Genomic DNA, 12,488 nt, shown 5'->3' on the forward strand with positions numbered 1-12,488 from the left:
TATTTTCGCTACTACATCATAACTGTAATTTTGCTACTGTTATGAATCATAACGCAAATATCTGTGTTTTCTGATGGCCTTAGGCGACCCCCATGAAAAGGTTTTTGACCTCTAAAGGGTCGCGATCGATGGGTTGAGAATCATGGCTCTAAGATCTTCTTCTTAGATAGTCGCCTCTATCTTCGAACTAGGCTACTAGAGATCCTAGCTAGTGGCATTCCTGCTTTCATAACTGTTCTCTATTCTCTGCTTGACAGGCAGAGAAACCTTGTACTCCCTCAGCTGAGCCTCTTCAGTGGCTCCTCGTATTTAACATGGAAATGTGAGACTTCTGCTTTCAAGTCTACGTTCCTTACTCACTTGGTGCTGGCCTTTCCTGTCTGCTTTCTGCTTTTCATGGGTATCAAGAACATTTGGGCCTCTGGATCTTTCTATTTGCCTCCCTTTTCCTAGACCACTCCTCTCTCACTTGACTACCTGACTAGCACCTTGACTAAGTGGAATGCAGAGAACGTAAGTCATGTAAGTTTGGTCATTGGATTTGGTACATGGTGGAGCTGTATTCCAATGTCTGTCTGAATTGTTTCATGTTTTGCCCATGATTTTAGATAGCAAAAGTCAATGTGAACCGTCATGGGCCCTGGCAATGTTTCTAACAGTCGGTCAACAAACATTTTCATGTTTTAAAAAAATACAAGAAAATAGAAGCCTTTAGAAGTTCCCTTTTCAGGTTTCTCTTCCTATCGTGATTATGTTTTCAGGCTCCTCAGTCAGACTGAGGTCAGGTAGAGTAGAGATCTCTGATGGACACATTGGGGAACCTTTGTCTTAGAGATACAAGGTCAAATGTTCTCTGTGTCAGTAACAACTATAATACAACGTACTCAAAAATGTGCGTAACTTACTTAGTCAGATGTCCAAAGAGGATTTTCATGGTGTCATGATTTGGTGGAGGGAGATCTTTTACCAGAGACTTTATAGCTTCAATTCTTGCATTACGGTCTTGTTTTTCTGAAACAAAATTGAAAACAAACATTAGAAAAGACAGAGATTCCACTGACATATGAAAGGGTTTCTGACGAGATTTTTGGGCTATGACATAGCAACTCTGATTATTAGCTCCCGACTCTCTTGTAGTGAGATTCTTGATTTGATGATAAATTAGACTATAAGCACATCAAAACAGTAACAGGGTGACTTTCATACCACAATTTTTCTGTTGAGATTAGATATGGAATTACTTTTTTCTATTTTTATTTGCAAGGCATGGGGTGAATAATGCTTTCCAAGACATTTATGGCCTCCAATCCTTGGTAAGAGAGTCTTTGAAGGTGCGATCTTGTTAGATATTGACACAGGGAGACCTTTCTGGAATGTGACCTCTCAGCTCCATATCACAGGCGGTTAAGGGGATGAGAACTAGAGAGAAGACAATAGGGCAGTGAGAACACAGAAGGGGTGTCTGATGCAGGAGAAGCTGCCTTTGCTGGAAAAGACAAGGATGCAGAACCTGGGGAGGTAACAGACCTGTCGATATCTAGAGTTATGTTTGGTCAGGCTGACGACAGTTGTCCAACCTTCAAGATTGGAAGCTAGCGAGTTCATGTCATCTGAAGCCACAGGTTGGCATAAGGACACACAATGTGACTTAATTATAAATATGCTGCAATTATTCTAAATATTCCACTGTGGTTTTGATTTTGTGGGGGATACTTTTGAAGGAGCAGAAAATATATTTTTAATAATACCTTTGTTTTTTTTTAACCTCATATATTTTGTTTTTGCTGATAAAACAAGAGCATCACACATCTCTCAAAAGTCAGGAAGTAGTTGTTCAAAAGTGTCTACCCCATTGATTGCTTCCCTCATGCTGCTCCTGTCAGAGAGAGGTGGCACGTGGAAAATGAATCTTGCTCCTTGGTAAAAGTGTTGCTGTAGCTAAGGCCTTCCAGGGTAGAGGTGTAAATATCTACTCTTCTTTAGCACTTCCTTCCCACTGAACTGGGTGTCTCCCTGGCTCATAAACTCTTTCTCACATTCAGCACATGATCCTCAGAACTCCAGAGACTTCTTTTCTGGACTCATGACGTATGGGAAAGTAGTACATGATATGGACAATCACACAGTATCCAATTTCTTCTTCCTTAGCATGATAATACCTTGGTGAACAAGGAAGGTAACATGTCTGTCTGGTCAACCGGTCCCTTTCCCAATATCCTCTGTAGCTAGGGTGGCCATATGACCAAGTCTGGCCAGTCAGAGCCAAAGTCATATGGGAGTTCTGAAAAGTTGAGAACGCAGACGGAAGTCTTCACTGTGAGATGAACTTGAGAACTGAGTCTCTGAACATGGAACACGTGTTAGCAGGAAGGGCTCTGTGGAGCAGCAAGACCTGGGTTTCTTTGACATATAAAAATGAACCCTCGTGTACTAAAGCCTTTGTCGATGGGTCACTGGTACCAAGGCAAATTGTCACTATAAAGATGTCCTTCCAACACCCTAATACTTAATCTCTTGCTAATAGATACATGGATTTTATACAGTAGGCTAAGGAAGAGTCAGTTCAGAAGCTGGCCATTTTCTTATGTGATGTTGCCAAAGAAACATTTTATAAAGCATTATAAGAGAATGTCCAGCTGAAGACAGTATTTGGCTAAAGTGGAGTGAAGGCAGCCTTCCTAGTGGTACCCTACTTGAAAGCTCTACTCTTCCCTCTTAAAACCACCAAGGTCTATAAATAACACTTCCCACAGTCAAAGCTTTCAGAATTACCATTCTTCTTAATCTTAAGACTTCCAATAGTATATGACTTGGATACAAAGAGGAAAAAGGAAGAGAATAAAAAAGCAGTTACCACATCTCTTTGTAGAGTAGCCCCTCTGTCATGTAATTGTAGGTGCTTCACAGAGCCCCTAGTGAATATGAGATCCCAGGCAATGAAGTCAAGAAAAACGGCAGGGAAGTTGGTCTAGTTCCCTGAGGAAAAACTATCCAGGCATGCTCTATGCCTTGTAGCTAACCTTGTATAGTCACCTGTGCAACACAGCGTTTCCGTAGCACAAATGCCTTTCAATTGCCCCCATCAAACTGCATTTTTCTCTGAAGCAAAGTGACTTCTCAACTGGTAGGTAATGGATTAAATGAGAAAGAAATGAATTAGTGAATGAAAGCCATGAGCATGGGTTAGGATGGATGGATCTGACTTTAAATTCTTTAATAGCCTCTTATAGCTGTACTGGATAGTTTTATGTCAGCTTGGAGCAAGCGGAGGTCATCAGAGAGAAGGGACCCTCGACTGAGAAAATGCCTTCATTAAGACTGTGCTGTAGGCAAGCCTGTAGGGCATTTCTTAATTAGTGATTGATGCAGAGTACCCATCCCATTTTTTGGTGATGCCATCCCTGAGTTGGTGATCCTAGGTTCTTTAAGAAAGCAGGCTGGCCAGGACAGGAGGATCAAGCCAATAAGCAGCTCCCCTCCGCCGCCTCTGCAGCAGCTCCCTGTTTGAGTTCCTGCTCTAACTTCCTTTGATGGTGAATCGTGATGTAGAAGCAGAAGTCAACTAAACCCTTTCCTCCCCAGCCTTCTTTGGTCATCACAGCAGTGGTAACCCTAACTAGGACATTAGCTTTGTGGCCATGTACACATTTCTTATGCTCTCTGACTAGCATCCAAAAAAGGAGCTTTATGGAATAGGCTATGGTATTCAACATACTTTGCACAAACAATAGTGAAACTAAGTACTCTATAAATGCTCATCTTCCAAGAAAAACACTTTTGAGGTTCAGTTCACCCATTTATAGCACATAGCAATTACCTCCTTGCAGTAACCATTGAAATGTAGTTACTGTGTGTGTGTGTGTGTGTGTGTGTGTGTGTGTGTGTGTGTGTGTGTTGGGGAAGGCTATGTACACAAGTGAATGCTGGTACTTGTAGAGTCCAGCAGAGGGCATCAGGTCCCCCCCGCCCCCCAGAGCAGGAGGCTGTCTTAGTCGCCTAATAGGATGCTGGGAAGTGAACTCAGATCCTATGCAGTACTATTAACCACTGACTCATCTCTCCACTCCTAGCTTCTGATTCTTCAGCTTGTTTGTCTGTTGGTCCACATGCAACTGCTCTCCTAGCCAGGCATTAGGTAACATGCTAAATACTTTGGTAATGACCTAAGAGACTGATATAATTGGAGGGTGGTTTATGTAGGAAAGTTTATAAACTATGGTGGTTTTTGTCTATAAGAAACATTTTACATTAAAAGCATTTTATAAAATGTTCCTTCTTTTTCTACTTTTGAGGAATCAGACTGTTGAATAGTTATGTAGATATTTGTGGCTAAGTTATACCAAGGGAAACACTCACAAAGGACTAAAGAAGACAGAAATACGAACAAGGAGCAACTCCTTTTCCTGACAACGGAGTCTGAACAAAATCTTTTTGGAGAACTATAAGAAAGCAACGTTTTCCCATTTAAATCAACACCACATAACCCTTTCATGGCATGTAAATAATATAAACATGCTTCAGTGGAAAGCATCTAAAAACACAATGGAAGCATTAAAATTAAAATAACACTTTTTCAGTTGGATTTATGGTGTCTCGTGCTAGGCTCTGGGATCACTTTCCCTAAGCCAGGAGTGGTTCCTATGAACTACGACTCATACGCAGCTTACTAAGACCATGTCAACAGTCTTCATGAACACACAAATGACAGGATTTTCTGCTATTTCTCTCTTAGCATGTAGTTTCTCTTATGTGTGAAGTACTCAAAATCTGAGACTATGGTGTTGTTTGACTCTCCCTATTTAATGTTAAGATTGTAGAAAGTAAAGGAACATTTTCTTTATGGAGACTTGAAGACCTCTTAGCAAAACTGTATGTTAAGAATCAGAAACTCTTTTTTTGGAAATAGCTGTGTTTTCTCCTTTTCTGCACTTAATTCTACTTTTGTTCCAGCGCCCCTGATTTTTAGATGCACTCTATGTTTCCAGTTATCTTTATTTAGTCCCTCGCCTCCAGCTTGTGCTTCCAGTCTCCATAAACTGGGAACCTTCAACCGCACACAAGACATTTCTGCATTCATTTGTGCCATCCAACAGGGATTCTAAATAATTTTCTGTCAGCTCTGGACTTGCTAGCCCCGTCTTCTTAAACTCCAACAAACTAGAGCAGTACATCAGCTTTCTCAGATACATTGCTATGCTCCTTGGAGAAGTCACATCTTTCATGATGTGAAATAGACTTCAATGTTATGGTAAGAATGTGGCTTTATGTTCACCTTATTAATGGTTCTTAGGTCAGTTTTTTTTTTAATAGAAAACGATTTATGAAAGTAACATTTGCATTTATCTGCACGAAAGGTTACTACTGAAACACATTTACAATCAAATGCTTTATAGAAAAGAGATAAGATAAAGTTATACGATGGTGGAAAGAGTTTGGCCCAGTAAAGAACCTTGGGATGGATAACCTCCAGTCACTTTCTGGCCTTATCAGCCATGGTCTTATTTTTCTGAACTTATTTATAGATGCATATTAAATCACATTTTGAAATAGATTCTGTTATATTATATAGGTCCAGGGAATGAAAAGTCTTGATTCTGCCAGCACATAATTCACACAAGCCTTATTTATCCGACTGTCTATAATTCTTAAAAGATAGTTATAACCCTGTGTGCTAAAGAGGTCACTGTGTACAGCTGTTCTTCTGAAGTGTATTCTGGAACATTAACATGTCTTGTATGAAAGCATCGTATGTCGGGCTGTGTTTAGAGTATGGCAATTCTCTAGCTTCGGTTGAGTTAGGCTTTTTGTGTTGTGGTCATTTTAGAATGTGGCGAGAGGCTGTCGTTTACCGCAATAAATATCATTAGCTTATATCCCCTTAGTTTCAGGCTATCCTATTGGTGAAACAAATTCTTTATAAAACATTTTCAATGACAAATTTTAGATGAAGATGAGAAATTAACCAAACTATAACAATTGCTTGTTCAATATTTTAAAGCAACATACATTCACTTTAGCAGACGCTTAAGGAGGAGGTTTAAACCTTAACTACTTCAAACTTATGTTGTAAATAAGAGAAGTGGTTTATCATTGCGCAGACTGACGAAAGTGACTGAGAATTTCTCCTCTGTTTTACAGTGCTGGGCAAATTGCTTATACCCTGGAAAATTCGTAGTCTTTAAAACACAGCAATATATATATATATATATATATATATATATATATATATATATATATGTTTCAGATTTTCTATGGAATCAAATGTTTTACCACACATTCATATATGTTAAGTGCTCATTGAGTAATCTTCACTTGGACAAACTTTCTTCGATTGTTACCAGCTCTGAGACAGGAATCTCATTAGTCAAGATCCTGTCTAAAATCATACCAAGCCATCTATTTTACTATTTATTTATTTTTATTTTTTCTTATATGCTATCCTTTAGTACTTTCTTAAAAACAGAAACAAGTCACAGAATATGATAGATCTATAATCAGAAAACAAGCCCGCTATCAAAATTTATTTGGTTAAATTCATAAGTAGAGTTCATGGAAGCAGGAGCAGCACTGCAGTAAAGCACCAAGCCATTACCACGGCTTGGAAATTGATCTGTGGTTGACAACTCTCACTTTTGTGAGATTCTACACTCCTTATAGACCCCTCTAGAATCCAGAAAAGCAAGTTAATTAAAAGGAAGGCACATTCTTGACATCTTCAGACACCTGGCAAATTTAGTTTGAAGTACTGATAAGTTGTGTTAAGCAGTTTAACTGGAACTGAATACATGTGACGTAAGTAGGACTGTTCCCTTCTTTAGCGGGCATTCCTGATAACTAGACCTGGCCAACTGATTTCCACAAATCACGTAGATCTCCTTGTAGCTACTGTTTCACTTGGAAAATATCAGGGTTTTGCCCATTTCTGAAATAAGCTAGTTTTTAATAAAAGAATTTAAACAATGAGAACTCTCTGCTATCCATCAATGTTAAGACCCAGAACACTCTAGCCAGGGCATTGTCGTAGGCCCATTGATTCCTTAAGTCCCAAAGCTGCTCACTGGCTGCTTCATTACTATATCTAGAAGCCATTTCTGGTCCTCATGCAGAAGGAGGTAGTCATTTAGTGCCATCTCCAGTCAAACTGGCCAGGTAGATGCAGATGTTGAAAACACACCTTCCTCTTACTTAAATATAAAAATACAACATTTCTTGGTTTATAGGGTGCTTCAGGGACCACAGATATCACAAAAGTGAAAATCATCATGCAATTAAAAGCCTTGCTAATGGGCATCATAAGATCAATCTCTTATCTGCCCTTTATTCCTCTCTGCAGTCAAGAGTCAGAAATTGTTAAGTAAATTTACCTTTTAAATAATTTATAGTGGGCTAAACATATGCATACATACAAATGAATAAAGTAATACCTAGCAGGGCAAGCGTACAGTCCAGGGCTAGTACAAATCTGGTCTGTGTCTTTGTCAATTTCTGACCCAGAGAGCCAACAAAATACAATATGCCATAACCAATGTTTAAATATAAGGCATATAAAAATACAGGTGTTGATGAACATTTTATTATTCTTCTTACTCAAGGAATTATCCAAGACAATGGTGGAGGTAAAAAAGCTTCTGAGGTGTTATTTTGCCTGGCAAAAAAAAAAAAAAAATTCAAAATAATTTAGAATTTCACAAATCAATGAGATTAAATTCTATTTAAATCCATTTTGGAAGGTCTTCATGATTATCACAATTAACTACTTTATGTATCCTCAAATACATTCATGGTAAGTAAGAATACTCTCTTTTCTTCTTTCCTGGAATTGTATTGGTTATTCTGATACTCCCGGTGGACTGACTTTGTGTGGGAAGGAAGTTTGGAGAACACTGACATTTAAGACTCTCAGTAACTTTTAAAGAGAATAATTACTTGGGGATAACCAATTTTAGGATGATTATATTTCTTAAAATTCATCAACCTAAAATTGACTTGTGTCAATTTGCGCACACACACATGTGTTTGAATGCCAGAGGACAACATCTGGTATCATTCTTAGGGTACTGTTGGCTTCTTTGAGACAGGGTCTCTCTGGAGCTTGCCACTCAGACTAACCTGAGTGGTTAGTGAAGGCCGGATATGTGCCTCTAGCCATCCTCCTCTCTAGAACTGGTGTTTGACATGGATACCACCACGCTTGTTTTTTCATCTTGTGTGATGAACATCCAGCTCAGGTCCTTGTACTTTACTGAGTAAGCTGAACCTAAACTTGCTCCCTTCGTTTTCACAGCGATGCCTCTATCCGAATTGGGGCACAAGGTGGCATCTGGCCCTCCATCAGTGGTTTTTCCAGGAAAAGCAGAAGTCTGCTAGAGATTTGCTGCTTTCAAAGTCATGTTGGGAGGATCATGGTGGCCAAGCACATTTCTGTAACTTACCAATGACACTAATTCATTCTTAGGGGAGAAGCTGTTGCTAAGATAACAAAACAGCTCACGAGTTTATTGCTTTGAAACTCAGGTCTATATAATTTTTTAAAATTATGTTTATGTATATCTAGTTTTATAAATTTTTTTTTTAGAAAAACGTCTTGGCATTGTGAGTTGTTTGAACTCTTTCTCATTGTAAACCAGTAACATTCCAAATTCTTAAGAGGCTGTTTATATTAATTGTTCTCTTTGTACATTTTTGTGAGAGTAGAAATCCAACTCTTCTAGGTTTGAGTTTTTCATACAAGTTTCTTTCATTCTGGTTATTTCCATCGGTAGACAGAATAAACTTACAGGGATTTAAAGTCTCACATGAAATTAATAGACTCTATCTGGGAAAGAAAACACAATCCTAGAAACTCTCGTCTATTTGGAGTTTAAAGATGCTTTTTAGGCAAGACATATTAAATTTTATCTAGAACACTTGTGCTAAACAAAAGACCTCTGAAGATGAGAAAATTCTTGGGACAGTAGCTTCCTTGTCAGTTTATTTGACCTGGACTCACAGTAATACTGAGAGCCAGGGGGCAGCTCTGAATTAAACAAACAGCAAAATCCTTTAAGAAATGGGTTATAAAATCATTTATGATTCAGCTTCCCCCTCCCCTCCAAATTGAACAATCGAAAAAGAGGGAAAACAGGCAACACGTGGCAACTTTAGTCAGCATTTCTGAGCTGGAAATGATAAACACCTCTGCCTGCCCCAGCATTTATCAGGACTGAGATATTATTACCACGTACGGTCACAGCGTGGTTACTGTTATCATCGGAAGAAAGAGCCAGCTAATCTTAATGGTTTGTAAAGCCGTTACCTGCGCTGGTCTGACATTTATCATGATCATTTTACCACATGGGTTCCTACATAGCAAAGGTCTTTTATCTGGAAGGGACATCACTATGAATTATTATTTGCAGCTAGGTAGAAAATTGTATGTTGTAGATACCTTTACTCATTATAAATCACATAGTCACATCCCACCATTTCACCCAGAAAGCTGCTGAGCCTACGGTTTTTTGCCACAGCTTGGTTTTTCTTTCCAACCCTCCTCTCTCTCTTTATAGTTTCTCAAAAACAGGACCTCCTCTTTTTTTTTATTAGAATTTTAAACACATTTTTTGATGGCGGCATTTGTATGGTAACAATACGTCGAGACACAGTTTATAATCAGAGGGATTTCTGGAGCCTTCTGTATAAGGACTGCACAGGTGCATGAGGTATGCAGTGACCGGCAGGTGCTCAACTGCTTATTTGAAAGGATCCTTCCCTTAGCCCGGCTGGCCAGAGCATCCTATGCTTTGGCTCTTACCAAAGAATGCTTACCAGCAGGTCAGACAAAATTTCATATGCTTGCCTTAAAAGAAAGGACTTATGACCTTGTTTGCCCCCAAATACTTTGCTTGAAGAACAGGAGTCAGAGAGTTTTGTTTTGTTTGATTGGAACTTTGAACGACTCTGGCTAGAGCGGAGTTGATTCTTCTAAACACTTGGTTCACGGAGCTGCTTAGATTTCGTCTCGATCTACCAACGTCCTAATGAAATGCACGGACACCGAATGTGGAGGAAATTAGACATGGAAGGTCTGGTGTTTCAGAGCCACAGAACTAACTCAGCGAAGTGCTGTGCATTAATCTAACAATGGAAAACTCCAGCGCACAGCCCAAAGTTGTTTACCATGGGGAGAAACAAACAAACCCTCTCTTTTAAAAAGATTGAGGCAACTAATCTTCTGAAAGAGATATTTATATATTTTTCTTCTTTCTCAAGTGTTCCATTAGGAATAAACAAGCCCAGAAATTCTGCACTTCCATAATGAAGAGGGAGGAGACTCCGTTGCCATTTTACATTTAGGAAGAAATGTGCGAGAAGAATGTGACAGTTTAAGCAAATCAAGATTGTTTCAAATGGATCACAAACGGGACTTAGTGGGGTATTTTATACTAGCACGTGAGGCAGGCAGTAAATTTGAAAGGAGGATTTTCTCAATGGTCTAGTTCTGATGTGTTTTCCCATTTCTTTGTGTGTTTAAGAGTGGTTTGGATGTGGTGTTTAATATTGCTATGGCTCTTTTGCAAATGAGTTCTGGAGAAACATTCACACATGAAGGGAAGCTGGTGTGCCGCATCGCGCAGCAGCTGCCGAGCACAAATGAACTACCCGGATTCTAGGTTTGGATCGAGCAAAAATAAACATATCATCCCCACTAAAAAAAAACAACCTGTCATTTTTATTTTATTATTTTAATTTATTAGTTACTCTAAATGCTTATCGTCATCAAAAGTAGAGCCCTGTCCCATTGAAGAAGCCCAATCTTCATTATCAAAGCCTAAAACAACAGCAACTTAACTGGAGGGCATCATTTTGTAGGAACAGGCAACACTTTGCCTGCGTTGCCACACTGGTCCTTGGTCCTGGAATCAAACAGTGATCTGTTTCTGTTTCAGAGACGGGTTGAGAGATATGCTTGCTGAATTTGAGGCCGGGGAGAGGCAATCATTTGTGAAGCCAACCTGTATGTACTACAGTTGCTCATGAGCAGCTGCCCACAATTTGGTTCAATCTTCTAAAATTTCATTGTAAAATGGTGGCCTAATACTCCAGCGTATCGCTTTGCAACCGAATGAAAGAGTGAGTGATTCCCAACAAACGAGCAAGCAACCAACACTCTGGCCTTCCTTCTTTTATATTTCAGGATGGTGCTTTTGTTTGAATTTGCCACCATCTTGCCATCGTAGCCCCCCCCACCCCCCCCCCCCCGCCCCGCATCCTGGGAGCATTTACAATAATTAGTGAGGAGCTTTGCTGCTTGGAATCTCCCCCCTTTCTGGGGAGCTGGGTGAATTGTTGAGTGCTAATGAAAGTCAGAGACTTCTAGCAGTGGCTGAGCCAGGCACCGCTCCGCAGACTGTGAGCTTCCCACTGTGCGGCAGTGCACGCTTCCCGCTGTTATGTTTACCATAGTTTTAATGTCTGTGAAAAAATTCCTGATGCAACCGAATTATGCTGTGCCCTTTTGTTTATACAACCCTTCCCTTCCCTGGCCACTTGCTGCCCCTATTTTAACAGATTCTGGTTGTGGCTGCCCCTGTCTCTAACAGAAAAGTGTCTCCTCAACTTTGTGGCTATCTTGCCACTTACAAGAGCCCAGCTGATTTGCAGCCTGGCTTGAAAAGCCTATCTATAAAGAAGTTTTGGAGGAACACACACACACACACACACACACACACACACACACACACACACACACCCCACAGCACACTTTCGAGGTACCTAGTACAGCCATCTTCTTCAGTGCACTCGAATGTTATCCTAGGTAGTGTTAAAGCACCAAACCAAGTCAGCTGGTGTTGGCAGTCGTAGCTTAAGATGCAAATGATTTTGGTGAAATGTGCCACGTCTTTAAAGAATTCTCTTAAAAAACCCCCAAACTTACTGCAACTAAGGATTGTGCTCTAAGACGAAAACAAGCCGATGGCAATTGGAGTTGTCCTTGCTTTAAAAATGGTTATCTCAAAGATGGCCATTCCCTTATATTGTAAATTGAATTCACCAAGTGTGATGTACAAGGAAGTTTTTAATGAGGATGCAATGTAACTCTTTCCATCCATTACCAGGACTCAAAAGGATGATGCAACCCTTTCTATTAGACAGCGGAGAGATGGAATTAATAGAAAAAAAAAAAAAAAAAAAAAGCACTCCAGAAAGTTTAACTTTAATGTTTCAAACTCCAGGTGCCAGAGTTTGAGGAAAATCACCAATAATAGCCATTTTTAACATATTTGATGGGACTGATTATGCAATGCACAACTCTAAATGGCTTATAGCACATTGTAGCATGGTTCCATCCCATTGGCTACAGTAGGGTGCAGGCAGATGGATGGCAGTGACAGGGAGAGAAGTGCTTTTGCTTAGCCGTGCGTTAAGATGCCATCCAGAAGCTCTGTGCACTGCAGACACTTCATTAGGATGCCAGGATAATGGTAAACTACCACTCAGAGTGACACCCC

At 39.8% G+C, this 12,488-nt stretch overlaps 1 protein-coding gene across 1 annotated transcript in view; it reads right to left on the minus strand.

Moving 5' to 3' along the window:
* The window catches only part of Arhgap15 (Rho GTPase activating protein 15), a 604,020-nt gene that overhangs the window by 57,483 nt on the left and 534,049 nt on the right, over positions 1-12,488 (minus strand). The window contains exon 13 of the mRNA XM_038336693.1: positions 906-1,011. Coding sequence (XP_038192621.1) covers positions 906-1,011 — 106 coding nt within the window. The remainder of the gene's footprint in view (positions 1-905; positions 1,012-12,488) is intronic.

The sequence above is a fragment of the Arvicola amphibius genome, chromosome 7, assembly GCF_903992535.2.
Source record: "Arvicola amphibius chromosome 7, mArvAmp1.2, whole genome shotgun sequence".
Lineage (NCBI taxonomy): Eukaryota > Metazoa > Chordata > Mammalia > Rodentia > Cricetidae > Arvicola > Arvicola amphibius.